The sequence below is a fragment of the Nuphar pumila genome, chromosome 2 (genome assembly GCF_984573655.1).
Source record: "Nuphar pumila chromosome 2, dmNupPumi1.hap1.1, whole genome shotgun sequence".
In the NCBI taxonomy this organism is placed as follows: Eukaryota; Viridiplantae; Streptophyta; class Magnoliopsida; order Nymphaeales; family Nymphaeaceae; genus Nuphar; species Nuphar pumila.
The window spans coordinates 33801044-33820456 of NC_143250.1; the positions used below are offsets into that span (position 1 = coordinate 33801044).

The window sequence follows — 19413 nt, forward strand, 5'->3', positions numbered from 1 at the left end:
GGCCTCCACAGGCCAATTGCTCAGAAAAAGCAAAACATGTCATGTAGGAACCAAAGAAATCATAAAACATTATCGTAGTTGTACCTCTAGGAAGGTATGATCGTACTTTTGGACAAGTACGTCCCATGTGGGTTACGATGGTGGGTTGATGAGGTTGTAGCAACCTCGATGAGTGCAATTAGCACATTGCTGAGATCACATAAATGGTGACCATTTCGCCTTCACAGGCAAGATGCTCGAGTGGGTCTAATGGACCAGAGCATGTAGGATGGGGCGGCGGTTAAGAAACCCCCGTCGTACCCATCCGATCTTCATGGTTCATCAAGGGAGAGGATGGATGGTACAAAGACTCCGATGGACAGGTTGTTAACAACCACCCCACGAGCAAAAGACTCGGTTTTCCCCAGTCATCGGAGTTAGGGGAAATGGGATTACCATAAATTATCCTAGGCGGTAACTCCCAGGCACTTCTGCAGAAGTTGGATGCATTCATGGGCCACGAATGCCTTTGGGGATTTACTCTCTTGGTCACTGACCGTCCCCTTAGGAGCGGACTCAGTCAGCCATCCGGGTTAATGAAAACACCTGACATAATAAACCCCCGGATCGGTCTCGGCTGTTTCTACGTTTCGCGTCTGTGCGTACTCACATGCCAGTTAATATCATAATTTAAAGAATATATTCATGATTAGATATAGATGACTGATACTTACATTGCTTTTCTTTGCACTTATTACATTTGTTAAAATAGACTACAACTGCTTTAATTACTTAAATATCATAACTGCTTATCTCATGAATGTCCTGTTTTATTTTCATTCTACTTATCTGTTCGTGCACCTACTGGTTTGTTATGAAACTGACCGATTCCATGGGCAGGTGAGGAGTAGGACTTTACTGGCAGCCGATGGCATGGTGCAACATGGATCAAGATTTGTCTTCTCTCTGCTGGCGGCTTGGCTCTGAGACTTTTTGGAGTTTTCTTAGATTTATTGAACTTTGGAATAAAATGCTCATTTTGTAATAAACTGCATATTTTAATCTATTGCCTTATTTCTTAAATTCCTTTAAGTTGTACATGTGAATGATGGTTTTTCAGCTAACGTACCCAGAATTGTTGACTTGTGTTCCTTTCTAAATGTCTTCCGTTGTTGTTTTTAAATATTAAACTTTAAATTTTTGAAAGGTTTTTCGATAAGGTTTTCGAAATCACAAGTCGAAATTTTGGGGCGTTACAAAAACATTATCTTATATCATGATCAAGAATCAACAAAGATCTGATTCTCACATCTGAGTCCTGCATGTAATCATGCTATAAAAGAATGCCAAATCTATAAATTCATAATTGGTTATTTCAATCAATCTCAGAAGATCATCACAGCTCACTATAACCTTTTATGGTAATCAAAATCACAAGTTCCACATCGGATCGCTTGGTCTGGGAAATGTACGACCTCACAAGGAATTACCGCCCTAGATGGTATACCTGGTCTTGGACAATATACTTCCTCATAGGAGTTCACCGTCTTTGCGGCTACCTGCTCTTGGACAGTGTACATCCTCATAGAGAATCTACCACTCTAGCCGATTTACTAGATCTTGATCATACATACCCTCACAGAGAATCCTTTGGGAACCCGGTCCTCAACAAATGCCATATCCAATAAAAATTATTGTGATACACGCATCAACACAAATGACCGCTCTCAAGGTCGATAGACACTATTATAATTAATAAGATCAACGCTGGATCACTTGGTCTGGGAAATGTACAACCTCATAAGAAATTACCACCCTAGATGGTATACCTGGTCTTGGACAATACACTTCTTCGCAGGAGTTCACCGTCTTTGTGGCTACCTGCTCTTGGACAGTGTACATCCTCATAGAGAATCTACCACTCTAGCCGATTTACTAGATCTTGATCATACATACCCTCACAGAGAATCCTTTGGGAACCCGGTCCTCAACAAATGCCATATCCAATAAAAATTATTGTGATACACGCATCAACACAAATGACCGCTCTCAAGGTCGATAGACACTATTATAATTAATAAGATCAACGCTGGATCACTTGGTCTGGGAAATGTACAACCTCATAAGAAATTACCACCCTAGATGGTATACCTGGTCTTGGACAATACACTTCTTCACAGGAGTTCACCGTCTTTGTGGCTACCCGCTCTTGGACAATGTACATCCTCACAGAGATTCTACCGCTCTAGCCGGGTCACATGATCTTAATCATACACACCCTCACAACAGATAATCTTTTGGAGATCAGGTCCTCAACAGATACTATATTCAGTGATACATGTATCAATACAATCGACTGCTCCGAACAATTGACTGCTCTTGGGGTCAATAGCCATCAATATGGGCACAAACATGTATACCGGCAATATGCATCGTATCACTTCACATGGTAAAACAAATCACAAGATTACACATTCCTCCAATAAGGTTCCATGAACCATGAACATTTATCGCATGCTTTCAACATTTCTTATCATGTGGCATTTCAATCACATCATACAGAAGCATATAATACTATGCATCGTATCATTGCTACAAGGAACATTGCATTCCTCAAATAGGACATCAAAGCATGCATAAACAAAGCATGACTTCTATACACATGAGAACATGCAGATTGCATAATATAAATCAACTAAACATCAACATATGTAACTCCTACGTAGTTCAATAAATTTACATAGGATTCAAGTTATATGTGCAAATATTTAGATCATTGTATCATCATATGCATTCACAATTCTTATCTCAAAGCACATTACATTCGACCTTTCTAGCGTGTAACTCACCTACATATCTTAAGACATTTTAATCAAATATTCATGATACTTATCAATCATGTTATACAAGTATGATATATTCACACAAACAATCATAATGCAATCTTCTGCAATACAACTATGTAGGCATGATGTGTCATTTACCTGCATAAGCATCATAATCATAAGAATCTTGGAGACACCAAAGTCATACGTAATTTCATCGGTAAGCTTTTACTTGACAAAAATATGTATCCAAAACGCACGAAAGTCTTATGACCCATCAACCAGTGTGAAGAGACTTTATGTTTCGATATTACTGGCCTGCAGGTACGCGCAGACAAATCGTAGAAACAATTGAGACTAGTTCGGGCGTCTGTTATTCTATGTATTTTCAATAACCTGAATAGCTAGTTGAGTCCGCTCCTAAGGGGACGGCTTTCAGCCGAGAGAGGATTCCCCAAAGGCAGGTACTTGGCAACGGATGCATCCAACTTCTGCAGAAGTCCATGGGATCTACCACTTAGGATAATGTCTGGTAGTCCCTTCCCCTAACTCCAATGACTGGGGAGACCGAATCTTTGCCTGTGGGGTGAACAACCTGTCCATTGGAGTGTGTATCGCTCTGTCCTCTCCCTTGACAGACTATAATAAGTGAATGAGTGCGTCAGGGGTAAATTAACTGACGACTCATTCTATATGCTCTGGTCTTTTGACCAAATGAGCATCTTACCTGTAAAGGCGATCCCATTTTTATGTGTTTACAGTATTGTGCATTTAGCACTGTTCGAGGTCGCACGATCGTCTCATCCGATCATCGCAGTATGAATGTGTAGTGCACGACTACAAGTACTCTAGGATGAAAGGGGTATAGTTCCTCAATAGGAGCCTCAACAAAAGTGTTTCGCAAAGATGTAATGTTTCTCAAACTTTACTTTTAACATTCTTTATCTTTTGAAATAACCCACAGCTTGTACCAATATTTGGCATGCAATTTCTATAATATCATCCGCTATCGTGGTATCTACATGCCTCGTATGACTCGATACCGGGCTCGATAGACAAGATACGAGTTTCTTAACAGAACCCCCGCTAAGAAGTTTGCTCAAGCCCCAATTCGGGGTTACCCGAGATATGTCAGATAGACGAACAGAATCAGCCAATCACATCCTTCCAAATACTTCGATTTGGTCAGTCTTTGATGTTTTTGCACAACTTCTTAAATTCTTAAGTCTACTTTGCAGGTCTGCTCACTCGAAAAGACAGGATCCCTGCTAGGGATCCCTTTCCTTAGACGAGGATGTATCGTTAAGCTCCCGACTCAACTCTTGTCGCAAGAGGGAGAGCGATAAATGCTCCTTGCATCCTCCACGAGGATGCCTGTATAGCACATGCAATGAGCGAAAACCTGAGCGTCATCTGCAATGGCATGGCAGTAACGAAACATTTGCAAAAGCAGGAGCCTGGGCGCAAAGCGCGACGACAAAGTAAAGACTATGAGCAGGAGTGCAAACACAAAGCCTGGGCGCAGAGCGCGACGACAAAGTAAAGACTGACAGAAAGTAAAGGACAAAGATCGCGAAACCACGTCTTTGAGTTAACTGCATACTCGTATAAATATATATATGCATATATATTTATTTAATTGTCCTTTTAGTTAATTGAATTCAATTCAATTGTCCAAGTCCTTCGTGCAATCTTTCCCTACCTTGAGGAATTACAAGCTTGCTGGCGCCTGCGGGTGTAAACGATTGACGGCTCGGGTCGCGGAGTGTGAGCGAGATCCATCGTACGAGCGGCAAAAGCGACAGTCTTAGCAAACTAACACCAAAAACAAAAGGTCGGGGGCACTGCCGCTGACCTAACGTGAAGGAAACGGAGGCAGGGGCATCGTGCCCTTGCACACCTGCTATAAGCGCAAGAAGCAGGGGTAGGGGTTGTGAGCCCCTGTTGACTTGCTGTCAGCAAACTACTAGGAGGCAGGGGGTTGCACCCCTGCCCTCATAAACCGAGGGTAGGCAGGGTTGCACCCCTGCCTGACAAAGTAGAAGAGTTGCAGGGGCAAAGCCTCTGCCTGTCAACAACAAAGGGGAGGCATGGGGATTCACCCCTGTCTGTCGAGCATGCAAGGAGGTAGGGGCGAGGCCCCTGCCCGTCGATCAAAAAGGGGGGGAGGGAAGGGGCTTCGCCCCTGCTTGCCGAATACGCAAAGAGGCAGGGGATGAAGCCCTTGCCTGGCGCCAGAGAAGAGGGAGCAGGGAGGGGTCTCGACCCGTCCCCTGAACAACGGGGGAGCAGGGAGGGGCTTGCCCCCCTCCCCTGTCGTAACAGGGAGCAGGGAGGAGGTTGGGCCCCTCCCCTGCTAAAGATGGTGCAGGGAGGGGGTTTGATCCCTCCCTCGGCCGCAGGGAGCACAAGGAGCAGGGAGGGGGCTCGACCCCTCCCTGAAATCAGAGGGAGTAAGGAGGGAGCTCGACCCCTCTTGCGTACTACGAAGGCAGGGAGGGTCTAGCCCTCCTCTGTGAAGATCGAAGGCAGGGAGAGTCAGATCCTCCCCTGCGCACCTAAATAGGGGAACAGGGAGGGGCTCGACCCTCCCTGTGAAAAAGGAGACAGGGAGGGGTCTCGACCCTCCCTGGTGAAGACAAAAGGGCAGGCAGGGGCCTCAAAACCCCCTGCAGGAACCCTTCTCACAGGCGGTAGGGGTTTTACCCCTGCTGACCTGTCGGCAAACTGGTAGGGGCTAAAGCCCCTGTCGGACGGCCCTTCCTTGCCGTAAAAGACCGACAGGAAGGGGCTTTTGCCCCTGTCTGTCGACGGAAGGGAGGAGAAAAGAAAAGATGAAGAGGAGGCGATGGAGGGAAAATGAGAAGAAGAACGAGGGGAAAGGGTGCGTACCTGGAGGTTGCTGGAGAGCTCATCGGGGGGAGGAGGGTCGTCGGTGGTGGGATGCCGGTGGCCGTGCTCATCGAATGCAAGATCGGCAGGGGGGGTCGATCGGGAGAGAGACGAGAGAGCAAAGAGGGGAAGGGGTTTCGTAACCCCTCTCCTGCCTCGCTGTCTTTAGAAGGCACGAGGGAGGCGGTGCCTCCATTGGGTCCTTGTCGGGTCCGGGTCCGGGTCCGTCCCAAATCCAAGTTGTATTTTTTTTTTGGGTTTTTACATTGGTGGCTTTTGCCCTTGTACATTGCTCTTCATAATAAAAAGAATGCTATATAAGCAGCCAGTATTTCATGTCAATTAAAGGAGTAAGCATGTTGAGTTGGATTTCCATCATATCAGATCCCATATCTTGATGGCTATATCAATTTGTGGAAATTTTTATTTGTTAGTGACTTTTTGGGTGCTCCTACTGTTTTAAATTTTTGGCCCATGACAAGTTCATCAATCATGGTTTTTGGGGTGTGTACATGCACATGATGCAGTGACTAGTGTAATTTTGATTCTTTGTTTTTCATGTGTCATACAATCCCTAGCCAACCCTGCCCATAGATTCTCGTGATTCTTTCACAAGTTAATGAATGAAAAATGCTCATTCAGTCCCATCTTCGTCAGCACTTTTTATCTTGTGACAGCGAATATATAGATAAATGGTTTGTGATTGATAAACAGATAGATGAATTCATGATGGTGTGGTTAGTAGACCTCATTTTGATTCCATATGACAATTGTGAAAATGTGAGGACTAATCTGGTTGATTGTTATAAGTTACATCCTATACTATGTACATGTGCGAGAATAAATATAAGATGATCTCCCCTTCAACATAAAATCATAGGGAGAAATTGTACAGTGAGGAGTAAGCATTTTCAAGTACATGATAGACAAAATACTGTTTATCTAAGACTTCATCGGTGGAGACTTTTTAGTAGTTCTAAGATTCTTTTTTAACTCTTAGTGCATGTTTCTTGTTGGGAAAAAACTGTTTGTGATTCTTTACTTGCTCTAGCACACAATACTGAAAAATTTGTTTCATTCATTCAAGAATTAGTGATTGGTTGTTGCATGCTAACATTTATAGCAAAATAATGTGCTATAGAAATTGGAGGATGCTAAGTACTAGGTAACACGGGTACAAATATGGCATTTTATACAGAAACCCGTCAATGGTTGTTCATTTTATTTTATTTTTTTTTCTGTTGTTGCTCATGATAATTGACATATGGTTTAATATCTTGTGTGAACAAGGTCCAAAAAGTAAGGCCAGATGTGCTGCTTGGGTTATCTGCAGTGGGAGGTCTGTTCTCTAAAGAGGTACAAAATGATTTACTTTAACTAAAAAATTGCTAGATGACAGTATTCTGCATACCTATGTTCTTGAAACTTTTTGCTTTGCATTAAAATGAAAAGGCAGCCTTGTTGTTCCCTCCTTAGGTTTTAAATTGAAAGCTAGCCGCAATGTTGTGAAAAGTGTTTGAGGCGTAGCGTAGCGTAGCGCTCCATCAAAAACTAAAGCGAGGCATAAGCCTCAATTTTTTTTAAACTTAAAAAACATTTAAAAATATCTACAAATACAAACAAATAAAAGAAATGCTTTATTAATGAAGCAACAATCAATACAAAATAGAAAATCTCAAATAAATACCGGAAAATATGAGATTAACATGTAAAAATAATGATAATGAAACTTGATCTATGTAAGTATCTAAAAAATAAAATATGAACATTCAATAAAAAATTAACAAAATCACTAGCAATTAAATTTCTCAACATCATGTCATTATCAAAAAATGCAAATTAGAATTGACAGCCAATGTTAGTGTATTTATTTAAAACTCTCTAAAATGAGAATATTATAAGTTTACAACATCCACAAGTGCAAATGAAGGATCCAAAAAACATAATCCCATGATATAAATTATTGTCCAGGCCTTTGTGTCTCGTCATCATCTATATCCAAGCGTTCAATATCATCATCTGATGAATCCATATAAACGGGTTCTCATCCTCATTATCTGTCTCTTCATCATTTGCACTTTCTTCCTCCACGTCCTTAATCACTGCTTTTTCTTTTCTTTTTTCTTCAATAAAAAATCATATATTAAATACTTATTGCATATAATTAAAAAATACACTTATATTCATAGCAAGTAAAAGGAATATAGTTTTACCTAGAGCTCTTGATGAATTGTCTTACTTAGAATTACTTTGTGAATCATGATGTGAAATGATTTTTGCAATAGGTACATACTTAATGGTATTTATGTTGAAGTTTGGGTTCAACCAATTGGGATCATTAGGCAATACTAGATATTCTTGTTCAACAATCCACTTATCATCTTAGTCTATATTATCTAGACATATAGGGTCTTTGGTAACCCTCTTCCTCATATTTCTCTCCCTTAACTTTATATTATACATAACAAAAACCGATGCATTCATCTTCTCTTGTTCAAGTCTATTCCTCCGTTTTAAATGCACTTATAATTCCAAATTTATTGATAATCAATTATAAAATAACTGAACCTATATAAATGTATTTAAAAAACAAAATACAAAATCAGATAGTGACACATATCAATGAGAAGGTACTCTAATTTCTCTCACAACCCGATGCACTACACGTCAAACTTAGAATTTGAATTACAAAATTCATCAATTTAAGGTTTTTGTGCCCAAATGAACTCCACCAATTAGCTGCATTCAAATAAAATAATAAAAAATAATAAAAACATTAATAATGACACAACCCCTTTACATTTTTAAATGCATGGTTTTAATAAAAAACAATAAAAACATTGCAAACTTACCAGGACTTTTTAGTTTCTTTGTTGTAATGGGTGTCTCTCTGCCAAACAACTCCTTTGCCTTTTTAAATGTATCAATTTTTGTTATAATTTTCAATCGAACATTTGCATCAGAAACCAGTTTTTTAAAACAATCATAAAAACCACTCATAACTTCTCCATCTGGGTTGAAGTTGATATAATGAAATTAAGGGTTTAAATAATAGGCAACTGTATGCAAAGACTTATGGAGTTGCAAGTCCCATTGTTTGTCAATGATCTCCCAAATAGGCTTATATTTGTTTTCCACATTACCAAGATTTTAAGCAATTTCCTCCTTTGTTCTGTCCATTGCCTCGTACAAAAAACCCATAGCAACCTCATCTACATCCACTAATCTCAACACTTTTATGAGAGGCAACATAACTTTAGTTGCATAAGATATTGTAATGGAAGATGCAAAAATACAAATAATAAGATAACTCTTAAAAGAGTTTAACAAAGAGCCAAGTAGCACAAGCACATAATGTGCATAATACACAAACCCACTAAGGGGCCAATGCCAAAAAGGCAAAGAAGAATATTATTGATGAGTGAAAAAGAGAAAAAAAAGTTTACATGAGGGAGAGCACCTCAATTTATAGAAGAGGGAGAAGCTAATAAGAGGGGGCCATTGGGGCTCTCATTATAGTCGTTGGGGAGCCCCAATGGTCATATTAATGATCGTTGGGGACCCCAATGACTATAAAGGTGCCCCCCCCCCAATGGTCCCAATACATTGGAAATAAAAAAGAAAAAAGAAGAAAAAGAATAAAAAAATAAGAAAAGGAAAACCTAAGAAAAAATAAATGTATAGAAAAATTACCAAAATACCCTATCAGGTATTTTGATATAAATACACAAAGAAGAATATATATATATATTTTAAGACCACTCAAACTTTACGGGGAGAAAATGAAAAGTTTGCTAAGGAGAAACAAGAAGCGAGGAGTCAGAAGCGTCTTGATGAAGAAGTCAATCAGCTGATATTCTGATATAAAAAAAGGTAATGTAATAATTCCCCTGAGGTATTCATCTCGAATATAGTGACAATCCATTTCAACATGCTTGGCACGCTCATGGAAAGTGAAAGTATGATTGCTTGCAATGTAAATCACACTCTTGTTGTCATAGCACATCTTGGAAGGAATTGAGATGATGGCCCTAATATCACAAAGAAGACTTCTAAGCCATACAATCTTCATAGTTATAGTCTCCATGGCACGATATTCAGCTTCTGTTGAAGACAATGATACTTTTTGCTGCTTATTGCACCTCAAAGAAATAAGCGAATCCCCTAAGAAAATACAAAAACCAGTGGTTGAGATTCGATCATTGGGATTACCTCCCCGATCGACATCAGTATAAGCAGTTAAATCAAAAGAAGACGAGGATAAGAAAAGCCCTTTTGAGATAGTATTCTTGATATATCACACAATTTTCATGACAACTGCCATATGAATTGTCATAGGGGCATGCTGGAACTAGCTTACGGAATGGACAACATGAGCGATATCCGGTCGGGTGATGGACAAATAAGTAAGAGATCTAATTAGTTGTCGATAAGGAGTAAGATCATCAAGTAGAATACCATCTTTAAGTCTTAATTTGACATTTGTAACTTTAGGAGTTTCTACTTTCTTATCATCTGAAATCCCCGACTTAACACAAATGTCCGCTGCTAGCTTCATTTGGGATATAATATAACCCCTCTGTGAATAGGCCACTTCAATACCTAAAAAATATCTCAGAAAACCCAAGTCAGACATATCAAAAGTTTTCTTTAAGATAGACTTAATGTCATTTACTCTCTCTTTGTCACTTCCTGTGATGATCATGTCATCAACATAAAGAAGAAGAATCACAATAGAATCACCTGTTTTCTTAACAAAGAGTGCAGTGTCAGTATAACATGAGACAAAACCCAAGTTAATTAATACATTACTAAATTTGTCATACCAAGCCTTAGGAGCTTGCTTAAGATCATATAATGCTTTCTTTAGTTTCAAAACTTTCCCATTTAAATTCATACCAGGAGGAGGATCCGTATAGACCTCTTCACTAAAATCTTCATTTAAAAAGGCAGTTTTAACATCAAGTTGATAAATATGCTATTTTTTAATAGAAGGAATAACAATAAGAGCTCGAACACTTGTCATTCGAGCTACCGGGGCAAACGTCTCATCATAATCTACCCCATACTCTTGTGCATATTCTTTGGCTACCAATATAGCATTATATCTTTCTAAGGAACCCTCACTTTTCATTTTTACCTTAAAAACCCATCTACATCCTATCGGTTTCTTTCTTTGGGAAAGATTAACAATTTTCCAAGTTTGAGCTTTCTTAAGTGCATTAAGTTCATATTCCATGGCTTCATTCCAATGTGCATATTGTCTAGCATCATTGTAATGAGATGGTTCATAAAATGAGTGGATGGCTAATAAACAAGCTCTAAAATGTGGTGAAAAAGACTCATAAGACACAAATCTATTTGGTGCTTTAGAGATACGGTTTGACCTTCTTTGAGATGATTATTCTAAAGATATATTTTGAGAAAATTTGTCAAAAGCACATGGATGAGTATTGTCACTTCTTCTAGTATAAACTTGAGTATTATTTGTTAAATGTTCATCTATATTTTCATAAGAGTCATTTCTTTCATCGTTAAAAGTTTGTTCATTTTGATTTTCAACATCATTAGAAAGTTCAATGTTCTCAATTGATTTTGATTCATCTTGACAAGGTAGTAAATCAAATAAGAAAGAATAGTCAATGTTTTCTTTTGGTTCATTATTTGTAAAACCGTTTTATTCTTCAAGAAATGTAACATCTTTTGAAATATAAAGTTTATTATTTGACAAGTCAAAACATCGGTATCCTTTTTGTTTTTCACCATACCCTAAGAAAACACATTCAATAGTCTTTGGAGAAAGTTTATCATTTTTTGTGAGTAAGAACATAACATTTGCAACCGAAAATTCTTAGCCTTTTGAAATCGGGAGACATTTTATAAAGTTTTTCAAAAGAAGAAACATTTTTTAAAGATGATGAAGGAGTTCTATTAATAAGATATGTTGAAGTTAAAGCGGCTTCGACTCAAAAAGACTTTGGAATATTTTTAGAAATTAAAAGAGTTCTAATTGTTTCTATAATATGCCTATGCTTTCTTGCGGTGTGATAGGACAAGATCTTTGATGACAAATTTCATTTTGTCATAAATAAGTTTGAAATTCATTTGACATATATTCTCATCCCGAATCCGATCTTATAATAGATAAATTACTTAGAAATTGATTCTTAATCATTGCATGAAAATCTTTAAAAACAGAAAACACATCGGATTTTCGATTTAGAAAGAAAATCCATGTGTATTTAGTGTAATCATTCACAAAAATTACATAATATGAGAAACCTCCCTTAGACATGATAAGAGAAAGACCCCAAACATCGGAATGAACCAATTCAAACGACTGAGTAGAGACAAAACTTCGTTGTGGAAATGGAGTGGCTTTTAATTTAGCAAAGATGTAATCTTTACAAGTCATAACTTTTTTATTACAAGAATTTTTCAAAAAAGAGAAAAGAGACATGTTTGAAAAATTCGGATGGCCAAGTCTCTTGTGCCAAACTTTTATACTTTTGACATTTACAAAATTACAAAATGACTTTGATGGTAGAGTAAAAAAAATCCATAAAATATAGATCGCCCCTCCTATGGCCTTGCTCAATCAGCTTTCCTGACTGAAGATCCTGCATGGTGCAATCTTTAGGTGAGAAAGATACTTTGCAACCTTGATTGGTAATTTGAGAGACCGAAAATAAGTTTAAGTTGATTTTTGGAACCATCCTTACTTTTGGAACAAAAAAATCTTAATAATGTTTTAAATCAAGTGTTCCAATATTTTCAATTTTCAAAGAAGTTCGATCGGCCGTTGAAACATAAGATGTTATGGGGGTGGAATAGACATTAGAAAGAATATTTTTATGTGGTGTCATGTGAAAAGAAGCACCAGAGTCGAGGAGATTAGGAGGTTGCGATGGCGGCACTCGAAGTAGAGGAACACTTAAGAAGATGTTGAAGTGCCCCCGAGATTTGATTTAGAGTGTCTTTAATGTCTCTTCTATTGTTGCTCACTTCTTTATTTTGAAAATTTTCAACCGCGGCCACTTTTCCTTTAAGCTTGGGGCAAACCGGTTTGATATGACCCGGTTTATTACAATAATGACAAATAACACTCTTTCTAAAGCCATTATTCTTGGCAAAGTGGGGAGGCCTATAGGGTTTAACATTGGATCCTGGCCTAGTAACAGCCAAGATCTCATCACTTTTATGAGTCATACCAAGACGTGTTTCTTCTTGGCATACTTTGGTAAGGGCATTTCCAATAGGTAAGGCCTTGCTTCTATGAAGAAGGGATGCCCTTGCTCAAATTCCGATCTAAGACCGTGAAGAAATTGAAATGAATGCTCTTTTTCAATTTGTTCTCTTCTTAATTCAATATATTCCGGAGCCACCCACTTGGGCTCAAGAAGTACAAGTTCATCCCAAAGAGGAGACAAAGCACTAAAATAATCTCGGACACTCATGTTCCCTTGTTTAGTGGATCTAATCTTTTCTTGACAAAAAATTGTCTAGCTAGATCCTTTTGGGTATACATATCTTTAAGAAAGAACCAAGCTTCATTGGCTCTTCTAAATTTAGCAATGTTGGCACAAATATTTATGTTAACATTGTTCATGAACCACGCCAATATTTTGGCGTGGTTACTTTCCCAATCTTCTACCTTAGTTTGATGCTCATTGATTGCTTTAATGCGATCCTCAACATCAAGAGCCTTTTCAACATCACCTTCGATCTTGGTGAGCTTTAATGTCGGTTCAAGAGTGCTCTTCATCACGAAACCCCATAGTTTCTTTCCACGAAGGTGATTCTCCATCGCCGATGCCCACATTAAATAATTTGATCCATTGAGCTTGAAGGAGAGCTCCACTCTTGTGTCGTGCTCCATGACGACGAAGAAAGGTAAAAATGAGAAAGAATTTACAAGTCTTTAAAAGACTTCCAGGATTACAAATAACCTAATTGGCTCTAATACCATGTAATGAAGGATGCGGAAATACAAATAACAAGATAACTCTTAAAAGAGTTTAATAAAGAGCTAAGTAGGACAAGCACACAATATGTACAATACACAAACCCACTAAGGGGCAAATGCCAAAAAGGCAAAGAAGAATATTATTGATGAGTGAAAAAGAGAAAAAAAGTAAGTTTACATGAGGGAGAGTACCTCAATTTATAGAAGAGGGAGAAGCTAAAAAGAGGGGGCCATTGGGGCTCCCATTATTATCGTTGGGGAGCCCCAATGACTATAAAGGTGGGGCCCCCAAATGGTTCCAATACATTGGAAATAAAAAAGAAAAAAGAAGAAAAAGAATACAAAAAAATAAGAAAAGGAAAACTTAAGAAAAAATAAAAGGTACAACAAATCGGGTTTAGATTCGGAATTTGAAGAAATATGCGAGTTTTGGACCTCGAATTGAGAAATATAGAGCAGTGGATCCAAATGGATACCGGATGGATTGTCTGAGCCTTTCAAAAATTATTTTTGGTATTTTCATAAATTTAACTTGAAAATTGGATAACGAGGCTCAGATTTGGATTTTAATAATGGATCCGGATTTGAAATTGAGTCAGATATAGAAAATGGATTTAGATTCCAGTAAATTTGAGAAATAAACTAAAATTTTGATTTAAAACTGACTCAATTATTCAGAAAATGGGGTTAGGGGCAAAAAGGAAATATTTACAAAATTTTGAAAAATTTGGGGTGTTCACAAGGTGTGAATGCAGTAAGTCGTCCATGTAACGCCCCAAGATTTCCAACTTGCAAACCTTTCAGAAGAACAGACAAGAGACTAAAAAGAGATCTCTTTATCTCAGAGATGGTTTATGAAATTAGCGGAAGACTATTCTTTTGTTAATTTCAGAAAGGCAAGCTGACAACTTTGGGCGCGTTAGCTAAAAGAACCAAAACGTACAACCCATGCTACTTGCAAACACTTGGAAAAGCCACTTTCATTTAAGAAGTTCTCCAAATAGTACAAAATTCGGATATCCCAAGGAAAATCCGTTACAAAACCCCAAACAACAGGACGCAGGCTAATAGTAGGAAGAAGACGTCTTGGAGCCATCTTGTCATCGCCTGTGGTGTACCTAATCATCATCTGTACCCATAGAATGGGTTAGTTTCACGAAAAACTAGTAGGTGCACAAGAGAGACTACAAGGAACTGAATTATGTAAATTTAATTAAGTAGGTTACGCCGTTTAAAGCATATATGCAGTTAAACAGGTAAGCAATGCACACAGATAACTAGTGCAAACGCGCAAGTAGTGCAAGCGAACAAATAGTGCAAGCGAATCAGTAGTGCGAGCGAATAAGTAGTGTAAACGAATCAGTAGTGCAAGCGAAGCGAATCAGTAGTGCAAACGAATCAGTAGTGCAAGCGAAGCGAATCTCACTACTCAACAACCAGTGTGAACAAACTTTATGTTTCGATATTACTGACCTGCGGGTACGCGCAGGCAAAACGTAGAAACAACTGAGACTATTTCGGGCGTTTGTTATTCTATGTATTTTGAATAACCCGAATAGCTAGTTGAGTCTGCTCCTAAAGGGACAGTTTTAGCCGAGAGAGGATTCCCCAAAGGCTGAAAAGCAGTGCCACGGATGCATCCAACTTCTGCAGAAGTGTTGAGCTAACTAATGTAGCCCCATTCCCCTGACTCTAATGACTAGGGAGGCCGGATCATTGCCGTGAGGTGGTTGTTAACAACCTGTCCATTGGAGTTTTCTACCGCTCTGTCCTCTCCCTTGATAGACAACAAGAAGCGAATGGGTGCGTTAGGGGTTGCTTAACTAACCACCCATTCTATGTTGTGATCTTTAAACCACTCGAGCATCTTGCCTGTGAAGGCGAATCAGTCACAATTTAAGTGATTACAGCATTGTGCATTTAGCACTATTCGATATCGCACGACCGTCTCATCCGATCATCGCAGTACTAGACGTGTCGTGCACGACTACAAGTACTCTAGGATGAAGGGGGTATAGCTCCTCAATAGAAGCCTTAACAAAAGTGTTTCACAAAGATGTAAAGTTTATCGACTTTACTCTATCTTTTGGAACAACAGTACCTTGTGCCAACATTATGCATGTGATTATCTCGAATCACATCCGCTATCGGGGTATCTACATGTCTCGCATGACTCGATACCAGCCTTGATAGGCGGGATACATGTTTCTCAACAGGACCTCTGCTAAGTAGCTCGCTCGAACCCCAACTCGTCTGCAGGACTGCATACTCGAAGAGTCAGGATCTTTGCAAGGTATCCCTCTCCTTAGACGAGGATGTAACGCTAACTCCCAACTCAACTCTCATCGCAAGAGAGAAAGTGGTAAATGCCCCTTGCATCCTCCACGAGGATGCCCTTAAGGCATACGCAAAGAGCAAGAACCTGCACGTCATCTGCAATAGCAAGGCAATACCAACACATATGCAAAAGCAAGAGCCTAGGCGCAGAGCGCGACGTAAGGTAAAGGCGGTAAGCAGAAGTGCAACGCTAAATCTCGACGCGATGCGTGACGGCAAGTAAAAACTGATAGAAGGTAAATGGCAAGGATTGCGAAACCGCATCCTTGAGTGAAGTGCATACTCGTATAAATATATATATATATATATATATATATATATATATATATATATTTGTATATATATATATATATATATATTCATTTAATGGTCGTTTTTAGTTTAATTGAACTTAATTCAATTATTCAAGTCTTCCGTGCAATCTTCCCCTACCTTGGAGAGTTACGAGCTTGCTGGCGTCTGCGGACGTACACGATTGACGGCTCGGGTCGCGGAGCGCGAGTGAGATCCGTCGTAGCTGAAAATATGCGATATTAACATGCAAACCCAGACAAAAGCTAAAGCAAGGCAAAGACTCGACTTCTCTGATACATAGGGCTGGGGCCAACCGTCCCAATTGACTCGAAAAAGGGATGGGGCAGGGCCAAATGACCCTTGCTGCCAAAAGAGGAATGTAGTCAATGCGAGCAAATGACTCACGTTTACTAGGAATTCCTCGCTGGAGACCAACAATTGTAATAATTTGTCCCCATCACGATGTAGCTTCCAAAGGATTCTCGAGCCTGTCGGCCAAGGGTATAGGCTCGCGCATAAAGGGCAGGGGGCCATCGGCCCCTGTTGGCAAACAAAAAGGCAGGGGCCGATGGCCCCTGCTGGCAAACAAAAAAGGCAGGGGCCGATGGCCCCTGTTGGCACAACTAAAAGGGGTAGGCAGAACAATCCAAAAGAGGCAGGCCTTCAGCCCCTGCTGAAATAAACAAGGCAGGCAAAAAGGGGTAGGGAGGAGGGGCTCGGCCCCTCCCCTGCCGTAGCAGAGAGCAGGGAGGAGGGGCTCGACCCCTCCCCTGCCGTACGAAAGCAGGGAGGGGGCTCCGCCCCTCCCCTGCCGTAACAGAGAGCAGGGATGAGGGACTTGGCCCCTCCCCTGCCGTACGGAAGCAGGGAGGTGGCTCAGCCCTCCCCTCGTTGCGTAACGGAGAAACGAGGGGGAAGGAATGAGAGAGAGAGAGAGAGAGAGAGAGACGGAAAGAGGAGAAGAAGAAGAACATACCTGGGGAGGCTGCCGGAGAGAAGCCCGCTGGAGTACGCATGTCGCCAATGGCCGCGGGTCGTCGCGGGTCACCTTCGTCGGCGACAGTGGACGAGCGAGAGAGAGAGTCGGTAAGAGACGAGAGAGGGCGAGAGGCGGTGAGGGGGGTTTCGTAACCCTCCTCCCGCCTGCCTCGCTGTCTTTTAATGACAACGAGGGGCAGTGGCCCGGGTCGGGTCCGGATCCGGCCCAAACCAATTTTTTTTTGTGATATTACAGTCCATCTCAAGATGAATTGACATACAATATACACATACTACCAAAATTGCAGTTCCAACTTTCTTTAGATAATAACAGTAAAGGTCAAGATACATTAAGAGGAAATTTCCAATATATTGCATCTGGCAGCAACCAGCTTATCAGATTATTTTTTCCACACAAACTATGGGCAAGAAATTATTACTCAGTAGAACATAAATTGTTGAAGAACCTATAAACGCATCTCGCAATAACACAATGTCATTCCTTCTACCACACACACACACATAGGATACACGGTCTGCCCTGAAGGAAAGAATATATTTGAAAAGTATGCCTACACGCCCTCAAGAGAGTTCAGAAAAAAAGAAAAAGAAAATAAGAACGGAGAGAGGGATGAGACCCGAGAGAGAGAGAGAGAAGAGACAAAGAGAGAGTAAGATGAGAGAGCAGAGTTGAGAGAGAGAGAGAGCGTACTTGGTAGAGCGAGAGGGAGCATGGAGATGGCAAGAGCAGGGAGAGGGGCTTCTTCTTCTCCTCTCCTCGTTGCAGTTGAGACCCAAGAGAGAACAAAGAGATATGAGAGATGAGAGACAAAGAGAGATGAGAGAGGGAGCATACCTGGTAGAGCTAGAGGGAGTAGGGAGAGAGGCTTCTTCTCCTCGCTGTAGCCCAGCGAGAGATGAGAGACGAGAGAGAGCAAGGAGAGTTCTTCTCCTCGCTGTAGCTGAGACCCAAGAGAGAACAGAGAGAGAGAGAGAGAGAGAGAGAGAGAGAGAGAGAGAGAGAGAGAGAGAGAGCATACCTGGTAGAGCGAGAGGGAGCAAGGAGAGGGCGAGAGTAGGGAGAGGGGCTTCTTCTTCTTCTCGTTGCAACCGGGCGAGAGCAGAGAAAGGGAGCAAGAGGGAGCAAGGAGAGGGAGCAAGAGCAGGGAGGGTGAGAGTGAGAGGGAAAAGAAAGGCCCCGACCCTAATTAGGGTCGGGCACCTCTTTTTCCCCTCTTTTTGGGTCAGATGGGGTCTTTGACCCTATTTGACCTGATAAGCTAAAAAGTGTGTGCCTCATGTTGAGGCATGCTTTGCCCCAAGGCGTACACCTTGAGGCAAGACAGTAACGATCCCAACTCATCCCCATTGAAAAGTAGATTTTTTTTTAAAACAGTTGCGGAAATAATCCCAGAGACCCTGAAGTCTTACAGTTATAACACATCCACAACTATAAGGGATCTTACACCACCATTATCCAAACCACAATAACTTTATTCATTAATCAATAGAGTTTAAGAATAATAAGTAAAGAAAGTCAAGACAAAATATAGAGCTACTCTATACCAAAGTAGAATGTCAAGTAGCCATGCGGTCCTCGTAGCTCTCACTAGCAGTCTGTCTCATCACTAGGCATCAAATGTTGTGAAAAACATAAGAAATACAAGGTTTTGAAGTTTATACGAAAAGTAAAATTTCAAAGAACCTTTATACCAAGTTACAAAATGTCCTCAGGAGCGAAACGTCAGGGAAAAAGTCTCATCTTGATATCATTATGTCATCGTGCCATCGCTTTCCATACTGACCTAAACATCACCTATACCTATGAAACGGGGTTAGATTGATGAAAATCTGGTAGGTACATAGATATAATAATTCAGAATAAGACTAACACACGCATGGATCCATTTGTGATATACAATTCAAAATAAGTAAAAATGAGCATGATAACATTGTTTTGATATTAACTGTCTTGAGAGTACGCACAAGAGAAACGTAGAAACAACTGAAACTGCCCAGGGGTTTGTTATTCTATGTATTTTGATACCTCGGACAACTAGCTGAGTTCGCTCCTAAGGAGACGACCAATGATCGAGAGATAATTCTCCAGAGGCCACTTGTTCAAGGGCATGCATCCATACT

The 19413-nt window shown here is 40.2% G+C and overlaps 1 protein-coding gene across 1 annotated transcript in view; it reads left to right on the forward strand.

Moving 5' to 3' along the window:
* NAD-ME1 (NAD-dependent malic enzyme 1) overlaps window positions 1-19413 on the forward strand; it is a 185164-nt gene that overhangs the window by 126847 nt on the left and 38904 nt on the right. The window contains exon 12 of the mRNA XM_089995612.1: window positions 6987-7052. Within this exon, the coding sequence (XP_089851738.1) occupies window positions 6987-7052 (66 nt within the window). The remainder of the gene's footprint in view (window positions 1-6986; window positions 7053-19413) is intronic.